The sequence below is a fragment of the Anneissia japonica genome, unplaced genomic scaffold (genome assembly GCF_011630105.1).
Source record: "Anneissia japonica isolate Jap-2015-1 unplaced genomic scaffold, ASM1163010v1 scaffold288265_len830512_cov201, whole genome shotgun sequence".
Classification (NCBI taxonomy): domain Eukaryota; kingdom Metazoa; phylum Echinodermata; class Crinoidea; order Comatulida; family Comatulidae; genus Anneissia; species Anneissia japonica.
Genome location: NW_022752171.1, coordinates 415,515 through 430,842, shown reverse-complemented (window position 1 = coordinate 430,842; position 15,328 = coordinate 415,515). Strand labels below are relative to the sequence as shown.

The window sequence follows — 15,328 nt, the reverse complement described above, 5'->3', positions numbered from 1 at the left end:
GGTCGCCTAGGGCCCCCGGTGGGGGTCCAGGGGCGAATCCCCCTGGAAGCCACGGATATTTGATGAATTATGGCGAATTTTTATTACTTATTTGATAGGCATCGAGTTATTATTTTCTCTATGCTATAATATGACTTCATGTAGGCTATGCTTTCTAATGTTGATATCAGCTTCTTCCAAAACCAAAACATTTTTGAATAAAGCAAGAAACAAAGAGTATGCAATGTAACCATCTAATTTATTTTCAAATCCTCATTCTTGAAAGGGAAATTCTATATTTTGGAAATTTTGCATTAAAATTAATTTGAATTATTATTATCATTATCATTATTATTATTATTATTATTGTTATTGTTATTGTTATTATTATTATTATTATTATTATTATTATTATTATTATTATTGTGGTTGTTGTTGTGATGAAAAGTTAACACAAACGATATGGTGGCTAAACGAATATTACATGTAAATATTTTTTTTATTTGTTTGTTCCCCGACAAAATTTATCGTCTTCCCCGACGAGGGGGCTAGGCTTCCCCCAGCCCCCTCTGGCGCCACCCCTGCAAATAATGGCATAGATCCCACACAGAGTATAGATACAGTTAGTGATTAGCACGTGATGTGATGATGCAAACATTAATTTAAATTAGATTTATGAGGAGAAAGCTCAATTTGGTTCTGATTCTGTACCCATTGCTTTATATAGCTGCTTGTCAGTATACGATAGGCTTCCGTCGTGAATTACGTATTCTTTCTTTTTGTTTTTGTTAAGCGCCACGCCGAAGTATATCATTTTCATCATCCTCACCAACATTATAATTATCATCATCTTCCTCGTAATAATATTCATCATATTATTATTACGCCTATATAGTTGTAGACCATTGTTTTTTATTGTTGCAAAATGTAACTGTTGACATTTGTGAGCAAAATGATTAAACGATCGCATTTAATTTGGGCCTCAACAATTAATTATTGCTTTCTTATTCGGAAAATTATTCATCATATCGTGCACTTCTTTTCAGGCTCACTCAGGTGCCTGTCTCTTATACACATCTCGATGTGTATAAGAGACAGGTATAATACAGCTATGCTTACAAGTATAAAAGTAAGACTTTAATGCGAGAATTGAGGCCCCAAAAGATCAATTTACATAAAAATACGTGAGTATTATAAGTTGAAATGATAAAAAAAAACAGGACTCCTAATTTAGGAAATGTTAAAAAATATTCTCAACAATACAATTATATTTAGATACGATTATTGTGTTTCCCCGTAAACGACAAAATATATATATTTGGCCCATTAATGACTTTGAATAGTAGGATATTTCAAATTCAGAGAAGGAACTATTTGGGTGGTATATTAAACTTTCTGCAGCAAGATTCTTGGCAATAAATTCCAACCAATCACAGAGCAGAAAAAAATTTACTGCAGTGAGTTTAAGTTTCCGCTGCGAGTTTAGCGCCCTCCATGCACATTTTGACCAATCAGAGGACAGAGAACTCGCTGCAGTAAATTTCTAATTGAACTGCAGTTCAGGAACCGAATACTGAGCGATATCGCACTCCATACGCGTCAGAATGCAGGGGTCTTCAAAAAGATATACGCCCTCACAAATGTTTGACCGCTTGCTCGTTAATTAATGCACGGTACAGACAGCATTAGAGCATAATTACAAATAATGGCATAGATCCCACACAGAGTATAGTTAAAATTAGCACGTGATATGATGATGCAAACATTAATTTAAATTAGATTTATGAGGAGAAAGCTCAATTTGGTTCTGATTCTGTACTTTGACCAATTGCTTTATATAGCTGCTTGTCAGTATACGATAGGCTTCCGTCGTGAATTATGTATTCTTTCTTTTTGTTTTTGTTAAGCGCCACGCCGAAGTATATCATTTTCATCATCCTCACCAACATTATAATTATCATCATCTTCCTCGTAATAATATTCATCATATTATTATTACGCCTATATAGTTGTAGACCATTGTTTTTTATTGTTGCAAAATGTAACTGTTGACATTTGTGAGCAAAATGATTAAACGATCGCATTTAATTTGGGCCTCAACAATTAATTATTGCTTTCTTATTCGGAAAATTATTCATCATATCGTGCACTTCTTTTCAGGCTCACTCAGGTGCTCCCTTCTTTTCCAATTGATATTTTCACGACCTTTCGGAATTACGTAAACATTTGCATTTTGTTTGACAGCATTTTTTGTGTTATTACGTCATTAAAACTCAAGAATCGTCCTGTTCGAGTCACGAAAGCTGAGTGTCAAAAATTGTTGAATAGTCTACCTAGCCGATATATCTTTGTCATTATTCTACAAGTAGTGGCTACTCATAATATCCAGTCAATATTAAAGTAAGTAATATGTACGTAATAGTATTTTCTAATTTCCGAAATTTTGCGCTAGCCTGAGGTTTACAACTTGATCGAGAATTTGGAAGGTCGTTCTTCCTGACTTAGTGATTTGATACCTGAGTGTCACGTGTTGACCAATGGATTTTAATGGTCACCTGCGATACATATTAGTGAAATACACACACCATTTAAAGCTGTCCGGTAGTTAACAGTAGCCCTGTTTATTTAATGTGAAGATGCAATACATAGGCCTATGGCTCAGCGAACCATAATTTGCGTCATGTTCTGACCAGGGAACAGTGAAAGTGTAATTTCACTGTTCCCTGGTTCTGACAATCAAACTGGTATCATGACATTGCTACAAAGCAAAGCTTACGTAAATACCATATTCATGATTAGTAATTGCGTGCCAGGAGGGGGTGGAGTGACAATTGTCGGATGAAACCCAGGTTTTCCACCGAATTCCGCTATAGCCACTGCCAAATGGGCAACCCCCCTGCAATGGTCAGTTTAGCCCTCTGATGCACATCGGACTAGACTACAACTCGCGATTTTCATTTAATCTCATTTTTATTTCTTATAGGCCTAAATGGTTGAATTCAAATCTCAGGGTGAAAATAATTTAATGAAATTGATTAGGCCTACTTATTAGGCCTTGATTAATGAATTTAAACCGATGAATGAAATTGTGTTAAAGGTCCTATTATTTTGTTGATATATAGGCCTACCTATTAATAGGTTGAGGGGAATTTAAAAAACACGTTCAAAGGCAGTACCACATCACAGGTGAATGAGGAGTGAGCAAATATTTATCAAGCAGTAGGAGGCGAAGATTACTGTAATTACCATGGATTTCTTATATTATTGTTTCTACTGTAGTGAGTGTATTAAGGTGAGTCGAATATTCATGAAACGTAATTTCAAATGAAATCCTTAACGCACAAAAGATTAAAAAAGAACATGGTTCAACTTAAATGTTAAAAAAAAGTGTTGATACTGGAAATGGTGATGATGTTGTTGATGACGACGCCGATGATGATGAAGATGTTGATGACGACGATGATGATGAAGCCAACGATTGTGTGGTGGAGAGTAGAAATGACATCAATACTTTTCTTTTCAGCACGATCAGAATGTTGATGAACTGAATAACTTTGCCAGTTCTTCGCAATCAAAAGACGGGGATGAAAAAGATGGATCATCAAGGATACAAAAAAATGGCAACAGGTTGAGATGGCGAGTCAAAGAAGAGGTTCACCTGAGGCCTGATGATGATGATGAAAGCCGCCTTCACTACAAAACATCAATGACAATACCCGCAAACCCAGAGACTGACGAAACTGTGTATTCATCTGAGGTATTTTACATTCCAAAGTCAAGCGATACATCCGAATTCTCGACATCATTATATATTTATCCCAGGGAGGTATTGGAGGAACCTGAAGAAGCATTTATTAACATTATTTCTGATGAGGACTTGGTTGACTCTGTGGTAAAATCACCAATTTTTAGCGAGAGGTTGGATGAGGATTGGACATGGTCGAGGAAGATGTATGCAACACTGACACAGCATTGTTATTTTATGTTTTATTATCATCTAATTTAATATGTAAAGAGCACGCATTTGCACCTGTGTGGGCTATCGACGAATAAGTCTCAACAACGCAACAGTGGTATATTGACAGACATTATAGATATTGATATTGTTATTAAACTTACGTCATTTTAAGATTTTTCTGTGCCTTACTTCTTTCATAAAATTCCGTAAATTTCATTTGTATTTTTTACGAGTTTTAACACTTGATTCCAAATAAAAATATTAGCCGGCTGCTACTTGCCTTTTTGTAATTCTTCCATCTCTATTTACTATCTATTTGCTTTAGTGATCCACATTTAAAATACTGTTTCAAATGATAATCAATCAGGATCGGATCCACAGATGTTCGGGGGCGATGTCCCCGAAAGGGAGGTCGATCAAGAGGCAATACTACCCTAGGGGTTAAGGGCTTTCCCCAGGGAGGTCGATCAAGAGACAATACTACCCTAGGGGTTTAAGGGCATTCCCCCGGGAAATTTGACTTTTCTAGGCGCCAGAAAATAGCCTATGGGGTTATCAGTAATTGCCCTTTTTCTATTTTTACTTTCCAAAAGTGGGGCCGGCCCCACCTACACCCGTAAACAGCAGGGAAGAGATTTTTTTTTAATATACAGTTTGTGTAAAATATGGTACCCATGCTGAGGGCCTTGTGTTGTGGGGACACGGCCAGGGTGGACCCCTCGATTGTAACAGTGCCAATGAGGTCATCACATAAAATCATATGAACAAAATAGCTGGCATTTTTACTTCTTTGTAGGCCTATGTTTATAATAAATTATTATATAAAAAAAAAACATGCTAGAAATTATCAGTTCTCTTCACAGGAAGACAGTGGCCTATATGTTTTGAAATCTATGGGATCTTACTGTAGGTTACCCCTAAATAAGCCAATGAATTATGACTGTTCTTATAATTATAAAATAGACCTGTCTTTACATCAGTAGATTTTCTTTTGAAAAGAGTAAAACGAAAAGATTAAAACAAAAACTTGGTATACATAAATCAAAGAATTCAAATATGGAAAGTTAAACAAAAGCTCAACTTATATTCCATTGTACCTTAATTAATTAATTAATATAATATTTCAGATACAACAAAATTGTACAGCATTATAATACATAATACAATAATATTAAACAATATTAAAAGCAAAATGTCTGACATTTAAAGCACTTCTGACAAGAAGTCGGTTTTGATTTCACAAGAAATGGCCAGCCATACACAATGTGTAAAGTCAACAGCTCTCAGGGGCTTCTAGTCAAACATGCTGAATGTAGCACCAGGCAGCACCTAGGACAATAATAATGATAATATAAATAATAAACTATCAAACCTTGGCTACATGCAAATAATTTAAACACGCTTTTCCTTGCAATGTAAGGCAAGACTTCCCTTGTTTAACGAACCTGCTGACCGCCAATAATGGTGATTTTGAATAAAAATAAAATTTTATTTTTGGCCAGTTAGCGCACACTCCGCTACGAAAAAATGGCATTTTCATTAAAAAAAATATATTTTTGAATTTATTTTATGCACTCTGCTCTCCAGAAATCTCCAAAAATAAGATATATATTTCTTAATTATATAAATTTAAAGCATTTATCAATCTCATTACTACACTGTTTAATTCATTAATAAAATTTTATTTTTAATTTCTCCTCCACCTAGATGGTTCTTGGCAAAATCGTTTTGCTAAATGAGAAAACAAAATAACTTTCTAGGATATCCAAGTGCAGCTATCTGTAGGCGAGACTTTTTTTTATACCTTTGATTAATTTTTGGAATTTCTTTAGAGAAGGGCCAAAAAACATTTGTTTTTTTTTCTCATTTAGCAAAATTTTTCTGTTAAAATCATCTAGGGAAGAAAGAATATTAACATAATAAAATTGCTAATAAAAATCGGATTAATGCATTATAATGATTTGTAAGACAGAATATTTGATTGCGGCAGGCATAATCAAAAACAATGAGGAATAAGTTTATTTTCCACATTTTGACGACAGTGGAGAGTTCGCGAAACAAGGTACAAGTCCCTGTGGTGGACGAGAGAGTTGCTGGTACCGGGTTACTGGGTAGCACAGACACGAAGGGACCCTTAGGGGCGAAGAAAGTCGTTGATCGAGTTCCTAGTCCACATGTCAAGCGCCCTGAGCATCTTATGTTAGATGGATATGTGCGCTATATAAAACTACATTATTATATATTGTAACTATAATAAATATTTTATAGGTATATACTGGCCAGTGATAATAAATATTCAGATATGTACTATTATGGGGCATACAAACATGACTCAAACTTCCACTATTGGAATTCTGGCTTCATCTTAGATTATAATCATCATCAGTGACTGTCAATTCTCGTGCAATCTTAAGAATGCTCTCCTTATCGTGTCGTTCTTTCATTAATTCTGCCAGGTATCTTTTCCTTCGGTTTAATTTATAAGTCTGTATTCGATCTTTCTCTTTCTCTTCATCTGAAAGCTGGTTCTCCCAGCGTAAAGTTTCATTTATCTTCACCACAACAACAGAAATATCTGAATCAGAGGATGATGAATCTTCATCTTCATCCTCCAGTTTAGATGCATAGTGTAAGGGTATATCTTTAGCAATAGTTGAAGAAGTCCGGGTTCCATGTACAGTACCTCTAGCTGAGGTCAAACCTCTGTGTATTGAGGTGGAAGTTCCATTTTGCAGACTCACTGATGCATTTGTCAACGAACCATTGATGTTACTTGTAGTAGGGGCCAAATTAAGTTTACTGATGCCAACAACTTTCAAAGTTAAAGCATTATTTTCATTATCATTAATCTTTTCTTTCAAGGTTACAGAGTTACTTTCATTAAGAATCTTTTCTTGATTAACAGGTGACTTCAATTTGGTTGAACCAGTTTTCTTTTCTTTAGTTTTGCGAGATTTTGTTCCAGACTTTGCACTGCTGCCCTCATTCTTCGACAGTTTACGTCGCACTGAATTACAAATAAAAAATTTCAGATATAACGTCTGTACTGAGCTAAAAATATATTTGGATTGTATTTTGATGATATGGTTCCACCACATTTTATGCGACGCTTTTTGATTAAATTAAATAATGTAGACAGAGCTTAAATTTGGTAGCTTAATTGATCCATAAAAGTAAAATCAATGTAAGTTAAAATTACACTTTTAAGGATTTTGACAGCTGTCATACAAGTAATCTGTCCAAATATCATTTGTTGACCATCATATAATAATAAAATAAATGTGTGTGGGTCGGCCCAGTTTTTTTACGGAAACTTTCAACCTCAGTGTGGCCAAGTTAAAATACACTGTGCGCCTACATTCTGTAAATTCTAATCTCTATTTAAAATAGGTTAATCAGCAGCCACAGTAAAACAAAAATGAAATGGTTGACAAGAGAGTAAAATTTTAAAAGATATCCATGTCTGACATCACGATGTTTTATTCACGTTTTTCCACATACATTTCTGTGATTTTGATAACAGATAATAAACAGGCCTAGGCCTAGCCTAGGGCGCCCTACATAAAATATTGTTAAGTATAGCCGAGTATGGTATCACTTGCATGCACCTAAGCCTAGCCTAACGAGGCACTGGGTTGGTTTAATATTTAAATTATAATAAAATCACACCCACAAACCACGGATGTATGTAGGAGGACTAGGCCTAGGAGGCCCTTCCATACATTACAGGTACAGTACAGTAATTAGGCTCCAGCCTACAAAACGTCATGCAACTTACCTGCATCGATGGCGCTATCGGAGTTTGTTTCCCCGTCTGGGGTACCTGAAGTCTTCCCATTGCGTTTACCGTCTTTGGCCTTCGCCTTTTTACGTTTTTTGGTTGTTTTCTTCCCTTTATCTCCGCAACTAAAAGACTTCCGCGAGTGTGCAAGTTTTTCATCCATTCATAACACTTGTTGATTTTATTAGATTTAGCTAGACACGATCAATCACTTTGTTCGGAAGCCATTAGGCCCTATCTATCTGTCTTGGCCTAACTAAACGATTGATAATCACCTTGGTGATGATGTGATTGGCAGGAGGAAGAGCACACCCATGCCAGCAGATAAAATAATCGATGTCAGTCATTCAGCTCAGGACGCCGTTTACCATAGAGCAAGAAACGTTTACGTAGCCTTACTTGAAAACTGAGATTGAGTCTGCAGTGTTAGTGCCTTCTTTTTCTGTAATATTATGTAAGCAAAACCATTTTGGCCTCGGCACCGGCCTAGACTAGATGATGTAATAATTTTGTTTTTATGTAGGCCAGTGTTGAATCAGTAGTTTTCTCCTGGGGGCCTGGGTAAAGTTGAGTAGGTAGTACTAGTAGGACCAACCTAGCTAGGCCCAGTACAGAATACAGTAGGCCTAGGCCTATAGAACGACCAGGATATAGAGGATAAGGCAAGACAGGACTTGCTATCCGCACAACCACCGTCTCTCCATAGTATTATTAGTAGATAGGCCTACGGGTCTTGAATGAATGGATAAACTGTCTCTTATACACATCTAGATGTGTATAAGAGACAGATATGTTATTATATATAATAATTACTGTAATTGTAAAAACACATGAAGCAAAAGTGTATAGTTGCCATAACTGTTATATGTAGATTGAAACATAAGAGAAGTGGAGCCTGAAAAGAAAGAAAAAAACATCAATCTCTACATGGATCTACAGATTTCTTTTCATGTTAGTTTAAGTTTTTTTATTATTATTATTATTATTCTGCTTGTTTTTAAACCAGATTCTAAAGAAAAATACATCATACCTTTCAAGAATGATCATGTCCAGACATGCTCAAGAACCAGAATCTCCTACACAGGAATATCCACTGAGTGGAACTTCATCTACCGATGAACTTTGGGATAGCATCAGTGACATGGATTTATTGGAGATGGTGCAGCAGTATGAAGGTGTTGAAGAACGTGAAACCAGTTGTCACAAAGAGTCAGAAAACAAAAAGTGGCAATCACTTCCAAAAGAGGAAACTCATGACTTCAGAAAGAGATTGAAACTTGAAATAGACGAAACACCAGAAACTGAGGAAACAGTCTTGAATTATATTGATGAAAAAGTGCAAAAGGCTACCCAACATAGAAACCTTTCTAAGGATCAATTCATACCATCTACCAGTGAACAATATTTATCGCTTGAAAACCATCCCAAAGACCAGCTTTCAGACAACAATCTGACACCCAATCAGATAGCAATATCAAAATTTCAGACCCAGACCAAGCAGAGCCAACATGAAAAAAAAGAAATTAAAGACAGTGGTGTTAATGGTGATCATAAAGACATATCAACTTGTGAAGATAAGCCAGAGGCTCTTTCATCTGGTGATGACGTGGTCGCTGGTCAGTCGGGTACAAGACAAAGGAAAGTATTCACACCATTTGACAAGTTTCGTGGCAGGTATCTAAATGTGACAGATCTGACATCACAAGCATGGTGTGAACAGGCTCTTGTGTACTCCTTCACCAGAATAAGACCAACAGTGGAAGTTGACTCTAGTCCACGGAAAACTGGTGCTAGTATTCATTTGGCTCGAGGTATGTTGGCAGCTGAGACAACTATTTATATTATGTATATATTTGTCTCAGTTTGGCAGGAAACATTTTATTTAAGAGTTGCACAAACTTTGTGATTATTTCTCATTATGAAACTATATATGGAGTGGAGTTGGGGTGTCTGTTTAGAAATGGAACAAAATTCTGCCATTGTTTTGAAACCTAGAATCTTTGAAACCTAGAATCTATCTGGGATTGGAGGGTAAGCATGACATCCAAGGCACAGAATCCCTAATTACGAAAAAAAAAATTGTTCCTAATTAGACCAAACTTATTTATTATAATGTACACGTACACAAAAATTTATACTGTACATTCTCTTTTGTTTTTTCAGAGCTCGAAGTCCATGACATTGCAACTATCCCAGTAACCTCACGTGAGGATATGTTTGCTATCAAATTACTGAATATGTTAACATCCATCATTGCACTTACCACTTGGACAAGCACTATCAGGGAACTACCTGTTTTTGGAGAGCTTCCAAATTCTAACATGTTTGTTAGTGGAATCATCGATGAAATTAAGTACAATGCCAAAGGAGAGTTAGAACTTATTGAATTGAAAACAAGAACCTCGCAAAGAGAACCCTCTAAAGCTCAGTTCAAGACTCACTCTTTACAAGTTATGCTGTATAAACATCTGTTTGATGGTCTTGTGAAGGGTAGCTTAAGCCGAGACATAGTGCTTTCCAAATTGAGCCTCGATGCTACAAAGACCCTTGGGGAAAATGTCATTGAGCAAGGCCACAATCTTGGATTGGAGTGTACTATTTTTGGCGATCTTCTTGATGTTGTTCTTTTACGATTTCAATTCACTGATCTGCCTCTGGTTGATGCACTCAAGATAGAATACTTTCACCAAAAATCCGGTTTAACTTTTGCTAACAGAAGTGTAGAGATGGATGCCGATTGGTTGAATGAAACAATGAAGCATTACCTTAAGTTTTGGAATGGGAACCGAGATGCTGAAGGAGTTGATATAGAAGAGGCATGGAAATGTAAATCATGTGCATATTATGATGACTGCGAATGGATTGAAAAAAGAACACAAGAGTTAAGCATCGAAAATAGATTAAATAATGGTATGTAAATATTACTGAGGTCTTGAATGAATGGATAAAAACACTACTGATTAAATAAATTAATTATACATTTATTGTATTTGTGTGATACCCATGTTTGTGGTTTAAATTCTCATCTAGTTTTCAAAGGAAGGTATACTAAAATTGGCAAATGGCTTACTTCTGGCTTTAAAAACCTATTGCATGTAGGCAATAATAATAATAATAATAATAATAATAATAATAATAATAATAGTAATAATAATACAGAATTTACCGCGCCTTTTGCCAAGGGATACAATGTATATGACAATGTGCAATGATACACCAACAGGCAAACGTACCGTATGTTATTTTATAGCGTGTTATGTTAAAGCCTATGCTGATGACAGACATGGATATTTCAACCTAAACTAATATATATCCAGGGAGGAGGGGGAGCTGCTCCGTAGCTTTTAGTTTCCAATTTGGTTTTCACTCAGAGATCCTTTACTTTAATTTGTTCATATTCGCCCAGTATAAAACTTATTAACATTTCTTATTGGTTGATATCAAACCTTTTTGCTTGTTTCCATTTCTTTTACTGTGACCTAACTCTGTCTCGTGGATTAAACTTAAATCCAATTAATTATTTAATTTATGTTAAATATTTAAATTATTTACTTTAATCAAATTATATTTTTTATCTTAAATTAAATTTTATCTTAAATTTATTTTATCTTAAACTAATTAAATTAAATTTTATCTTAAATTTAATCCAATGAATTATTTAATTTATTTTAAATATTTAAATTATTTAATTTAATCCAATTAATTAATTAAATTAAGTGGCTTAGCGAAAAGACCCAACAGTTTTTTTTAAATAGATTCCAGTAGAGTAACCCTCAGTGGAGTTAACAATAATAGTAATACTGTAATAATAATAATATGTTAGATGTATATAGCACTTAAGGCCAACAAGGCCTCTAAGCGCTTCACATTACTACCAACGGTCATTGGATTAAACGCCTGTGGAACACAAACTCAAGCTCCCTGGGGGAGTATTCCATAAAGTTGCGGCAGCTACATCAGCGCATTTTTGGCATTTATAACCCTACCAGGAGCATTATACTAGCACAACATTGTGTATGTTTTATAATATATTCTAAAGCACTGCCTTACTTTTGAATCACTAATTCTTAAATTCCGTCTCCAGGTATCTGTTGAATATGCATGCTTTATTTGGTCCCCCTGTCAATGCCATCTTTAGCCTTTTTAAATGCATTGAATACCTTATTGGAAAACTAATCGTCAGAGAATTCCCGAAAAACCGGGGTCCAAGTCCCCGACACTTCAATCCCACCAGAAAAGTAGGCTGAATATGAGAACATTTTAAGAAAGCAGACAGACTCTCCGTGCCTTCTTTGGAGCAGTGTTTTGTGCCCCTGGGACCCCCGCCGGTGCCGACCTTGTCCTGTACCCACCCATCATACAAAAACACTTTTTAAAATTAATTATGGTCTTTCCAAAGCAGGCAAGTTACAATTCATTTCCTGCATTCCTTCTTCTCCCAAAATCGTTTGCAGCTCCTTACATCGTATTTACAAACTGCACATCACGATTCCTCTCTATTTTCTTCCATTCGCTGTTATAACTATTTTGAAAGAGTTATTTAACCTATTTTCATATTTGTTACTGTTATTTTAATTTTTAATTAAATATATTTGATTTGAAGTAGGCATGATACCGTTAATTTCCTCCATTCCTTCCTCTTTTCCAAACATCGTTTGCATCTTGTTACGTCGCATTCACAAGCCACGATTCCTGTTTGTTCTTCCATTCGCTGTCATAACTATTTTGAAAGAGTATTTTCGTATATGTTATTGTTATTTTTTTTTTTTAAAGTAAAGGGAATATATTTGATTTTATATTTGTACTATAATGACTGGATTGTTTATTTTATAAGGCTTTTAATTATATCTTTATTTTTTTATATCTTTTCCCACTATTTAAAATAGCAATATTAATGATACAGTCCATATCTGTCTATCTATGAGATTGTTTAATGATGTAAATGTGTAAATACGTTTTGACATTTTAGGCAATATTTTAACGTCTTTCATATTCTTTTTATATTGTATAGTTCTCGCTTTAACGCACCACCTACAGTAAGCGTGTACAGTACCGTTGTTCTAAATTTGTTAACACTTATTTTAATAAGAAAGTATAATACAAAAAAATGCTGATTCATCCATTCCTGATGATGACATAATTAATGTCGAAATATTGAATCCCAACACGATGGCGTGTATTTCAATACTTGGAGTATGTATTATACTTTCTTATCTGAGATTAATCAGTGGACCTTTCGGTTTTTTCTTATTTTAATGTTATAGCGGTTCAGAGCATTCAGAGAGAATTCACTAGTTGTCAGGCTCACAGCCCATTATCTCTCTTTTTGTACTTCATTGTATTGTCGTTTATAGTGTGTGTAATTAATTGTTGAAGTGTCAAGACTATATGATAAATAAAGGATAAAGGTAGCGGTTTAGAGATACTTCACTATAGTGTCGGGCTTACAGCCCATTATCTCTTTTTTGCAGTTCATTGTATTGTCATTAATAATTTTTGTATTTAATTGTTGAAGTGTCGAGTTCATAATACAGTAAATGAAAAATAAATGGTAAAGGTATAAAGGGTAAAGGTAATAATAACTCTGTTATATGCCTATATAATACATATGATAGTATTTTGTTATATTGTAGAAATACTCTATTTTTTAAATACCATCAATGGTTTATGAAGTAAAACAAGTAAATCGTATGGGATAATTTTAAATATTTATTTTGGGATAAGTAAGTATATCATTGCAATAAAAGTAAACTACTATATACAGTTATTTTGTGGCTTTTTTTTTAATTGTTGTGTTGATTAGGCCATTAGGCACACTACACAATAACTTTTGAATATCAGGGTCGGTCGGCAATTCTGGGGTTTTTGTCGACATCCCATCCCATGCATTTATTTCGGTAAAATGGTTAAAGTGCACGGTACCGGTATATTCGTACATTCCATATGATGTAGTTGAGTAGAAAGAATAAAATAATGAAGCGTTATCACAATTTTCCATCTAAATATAAATTACTTCCTATTTTTAATTTGCCTCTAATTAAACACCCAATTATTACTATTGAAATATTTACCATGGGTGGGCCTATTTTCGCTTAGATGCGATGGAATCATCATCGACATCTTCGTCATCATCATCATTTATCTTCGTCGTCATTATCATCAACATCGTCATCGTCATCTCCATCATTTTAACATCACCAGCAACCATCACAACGATCATCATTATCATTAACATCTTTATCATCCAGTGGCTAAACGACGAGTCATAGGACCAGGGGGAGGGGGAAAACGTGTTGGGGCCCATGAATTTCAGTAAAGTATTCCAAACCTCAGAACATTATGAATATTATGGCTGAAAAACTGCATAAACAATGTTACACCATGGAGAATCTATTTTATTTTCTCCATGGTTACACCGCTAAGGAATATAATCATATTGTGTGACTATTTGAATCAGAACTAACTTTTAATTCCACACCTGGGCCCCTGTGGACTGGGCTCTGGGGATTCTTTTCTAACTCATATGCGTTACGCCACTGTCATGATGTCATCATAATCACCATCGTCATTATATTCATAAAATATCATCGTAATCGAGGCATAATCATGGGATTCCGAATCGTCATGATCACCATCAGCATTGTTGTTTATCGTTAGAATTTTGCTGCCCTCTTTCTAAGGACGCGAGTGGAGGGGGTTTCCCTTTACGGTATAGTCCATTCGAAAAAGAGGATTTGTTTGTCTGCAAACGTGTGTATTTCTCTCTTAAATTAAAGTAAGTACGCAAATATAGTTAGCATTGTGGGTAGAGTATTCTATTCTATATTGTCGACGTTTTATAAATTTTGACTAACTACAGATAACAACCATAATTTTACTGACAAAGTTCCCTCTCATCGAAAGACTAGGCTAGGCCTTACGACTTACGATTAAACGTGGGGCTTATTGCCCTTACTAGTTGCCGACACGTGTCTCCGTGGAAGCAGGTCAACTCGGCCACAAGTCAACTCGGCCACAAGTCAACTCGGCCACAAATCAACTTGGCCACAAAAAGTTCGGATGCAGTCAACTCGGCCACAAGTTATTTATAATTAAAATGAAATGTAAATATTACAGTTTCTGCATCCTTTTTCTTCAATATGATTAAAATGAAGTACACAGTATATTTTAGTAAAATTCTGATCATTGTCTCATCGTCGTGAGATCGTTGTATACATTTCTTCACACTACTCTTATTCAACAGAGAAAACCCGCCACTTACAGAATGGAATAAAATCTGACAATTGTAAACACTAACAATTTAAGCAATCTTAATTATTAAGAAAAACACATATATTAATGTTTAATTTTGTTCACGTTAAAACACTGACATAAAACATGAGTGCATACTGTAGACCTAATCATAAAAAATTGAAATAGAAAAACCAAATTATGATTTTTTTAATGTTTTTAAATCCGACTAAAATCAAATGAATGCACAATGGCATTTTTTTATACTATATTCTTCAGAACCACGCCCAAGAATTAGACCTACGTTAAAATTAGGTGGGGTGCAGCATCTAGTATCAATTATCCATAATAGGAACAATTGGTATTGTTGAGTGACAGAC

At 35.0% G+C, this 15,328-nt stretch overlaps 4 protein-coding genes across 11 annotated transcripts in view; 3 read left to right on the top strand and 1 right to left on the bottom strand.

Annotated features, from left to right (window-relative positions):
• Window positions 1-2,222: 2,222 nt before the first annotated feature.
• On the top strand, window positions 2,223-4,227 carry LOC117122136. 2 transcript variants are annotated; one of them, XM_033267622.1, is made up of 3 exons: window positions 2,223-2,379; window positions 3,102-3,271; window positions 3,503-4,227. In XM_033267622.1, exons 2-3 carry the CDS (start codon window positions 3,227-3,229, stop codon window positions 3,983-3,985), a joined length of 528 nt encoding a protein of 175 aa, XP_033123513.1. In that variant the 5' UTR covers window positions 2,223-2,379; window positions 3,102-3,226; the 3' UTR covers window positions 3,986-4,227. The 2 variants fall into 2 exon arrangements, with proteins under 2 accessions (XP_033123513.1, XP_033123514.1); XM_033267623.1 differs by having other exon boundaries at window positions 2,239-2,379; window positions 3,118-3,271.
• Window positions 4,228-6,111: 1,884 nt separating this feature from the next.
• Window positions 6,112-7,906, bottom strand: LOC117122135. Its single transcript, XM_033267621.1, has 2 exons — window positions 7,716-7,906; window positions 6,112-6,944 (listed from the first exon to the last, which is right to left on the bottom strand). Exons 1-2 carry the CDS (start codon window positions 7,879-7,881, stop codon window positions 6,298-6,300), a joined length of 813 nt encoding a protein of 270 aa, XP_033123512.1. The 5' UTR covers window positions 7,882-7,906; the 3' UTR covers window positions 6,112-6,297.
• Window positions 7,470-15,328, top strand: part of LOC117122131 (SRR1-like protein) — a 12,961-nt gene continuing 5,102 nt past the window's right edge. For 3 of the 6 annotated variants that reach the window (XM_033267615.1, XM_033267616.1, XM_033267612.1), the window contains exon 1: window positions 7,470-7,666. The gene's annotated coding sequence lies outside the window, so the exon portion shown is untranslated. Of the gene's footprint in view, window positions 7,667-13,875; window positions 14,494-15,328 lie in introns of those variants that run through there. The other 3 variants (XM_033267614.1, XM_033267613.1, XM_033267611.1) reach the window with 3 other exon arrangements.
• LOC117122129 (exonuclease V-like) lies at window positions 8,015-10,693 on the top strand. Of its 2 annotated transcripts, none has more exons than XM_033267608.1 (3): window positions 8,015-8,143; window positions 8,725-9,529; window positions 9,882-10,693. In XM_033267608.1, exons 2-3 carry the CDS (start codon window positions 8,758-8,760, stop codon window positions 10,634-10,636), a joined length of 1,527 nt encoding a protein of 508 aa, XP_033123499.1. In that variant the 5' UTR covers window positions 8,015-8,143; window positions 8,725-8,757; the 3' UTR covers window positions 10,637-10,693. The 2 variants fall into 2 exon arrangements, with proteins under 2 accessions (XP_033123499.1, XP_033123498.1); XM_033267607.1 differs by having other exon boundaries at window positions 8,043-8,172.

Excerpts from the sequence above, each read along its gene's own strand:
- LOC117122136 (XM_033267622.1), top strand. The coding sequence starts at position 3,227 with ATGGATTTCTTATATTATTGTTTCTACTGTAGTGAGTGTATTAAG. Across the intron at positions 3,272-3,502 it reads ACTGTAGTGAGTGTATTAAG|CACGATCAGAATGTTGATGA; the intron begins GTGAGTCGAATA and ends TTTTCTTTTCAG.
- LOC117122135 (XM_033267621.1), bottom strand. The coding sequence starts at position 7,881 with ATGGATGAAAAACTTGCACACTCGCGGAAGTCTTTTAGTTGCGGAGAT. Across the intron at positions 6,945-7,715 it reads CGATAGCGCCATCGATGCAG|TGCGACGTAAACTGTCGAAG; the intron begins GTAAGTTGCATG and ends TTTGTAATTCAG.
- LOC117122129 (XM_033267608.1), top strand. The coding sequence starts at position 8,758 with ATGATCATGTCCAGACATGCTCAAGAACCAGAATCTCCTACACAGGAA. Across the intron at positions 9,530-9,881 it reads TAGTATTCATTTGGCTCGAG|AGCTCGAAGTCCATGACATT; the intron begins GTATGTTGGCAG and ends TTGTTTTTTCAG.